This window comes from Vombatus ursinus, unplaced genomic scaffold, assembly GCF_900497805.2.
Source record: "Vombatus ursinus unplaced genomic scaffold, bare-nosed wombat genome assembly UNPS02015256.1, whole genome shotgun sequence".
In the NCBI taxonomy this organism is placed as follows: domain Eukaryota; kingdom Metazoa; phylum Chordata; class Mammalia; order Diprotodontia; family Vombatidae; genus Vombatus; species Vombatus ursinus.
In genome coordinates, this window is record NW_020955034.1 from 1,666 (window position 1) to 2,520 (window position 855).

Below are 855 nucleotides of genomic sequence, written 5' to 3' on the forward strand. Positions count from 1 at the left end.
AGAAGGGTAGTTATTAGGAAGTGATATGAAAAAACCTATCAATAAAATGTTGAGTTTGGGGTTTTGTTTTATTTTTTATTTTCATCAGTACTGTGTTGTTGGTGTGAAAGAAATTTGCTCGATATGGATCAAATAGGATGGGGAAGAGAGGGAGGAAAGGAAAGCAGGGGAAAGAAGCATGGTTCTGCCCTCTCCTACCAACAGACCCAGCTCCTCCAAATTGTCATCACTCCTCTGAAAGGCTCAGAGACATAAAATCTTGGAGTTGAACATAGGTGTTGATAGTACAAGCCTGCCTAGAGAAGAAGCTTCTATATCAGACTTACTTCTGCCTTCCTCACAGTAGGTGTTGAATAAGTGCTTGATAAATCACTGACTCTAATAACCCAATTGCTGAGTAGGGGAGGGGGAGAGCAGGCCAGAGACCCTTCCCCAACCTCCTCCCCGCTTCCAGCTGGGCTGACTGACCTTGCCTGTGAGCTGTCTCCAGGATCCCCGCTGTCATGAGCACCTTGGGTTTCATGTGTCTCTAAGTTCCCTACTAGAAGGGGGAATACTACAGGTGTATCAGCCAGAATCACACACGTTTTAGAAAGCCAAGCCCTTTTGGCCAAATACTTGTGTAGTGCATTCCAAATACAGTGATATCATTGCTGAGGGAAACTACACCATCAATCCTATCTAGAACTTAGTGTTGGAGAAACTGCCAGAGGCTCAGGGAAGTCAAATGATCAGCAGGCAAAAAAGATGAGATTTGAATACAGATGTCCCTATATTCCAGCTCTAGTGTTCTATCCACTATGACAGGATGTTACAAAATCCATTATTACAAAAATCCATTATTAAAAAATGCAA

The 855-nt window shown here is 42.9% G+C and overlaps 1 protein-coding gene across 1 annotated transcript in view; it reads left to right on the forward strand.

Annotated features, from left to right (window-relative positions):
- LOC114031961 (calcium-dependent phospholipase A2-like) overlaps positions 1-507 on the forward strand; it is a gene marked incomplete at its 5' end in the record, with an annotated part of 1,815 nt that extends 1,308 nt beyond the window's left edge. Inside the window, one exon of the mRNA XM_027847166.1 lies at positions 455-507. Within this exon, the coding sequence (XP_027702967.1) occupies positions 455-507 (53 nt within the window). The remainder of the gene's footprint in view (positions 1-454) is intronic.
- Positions 508-855: the final 348 nt, after the last annotated feature.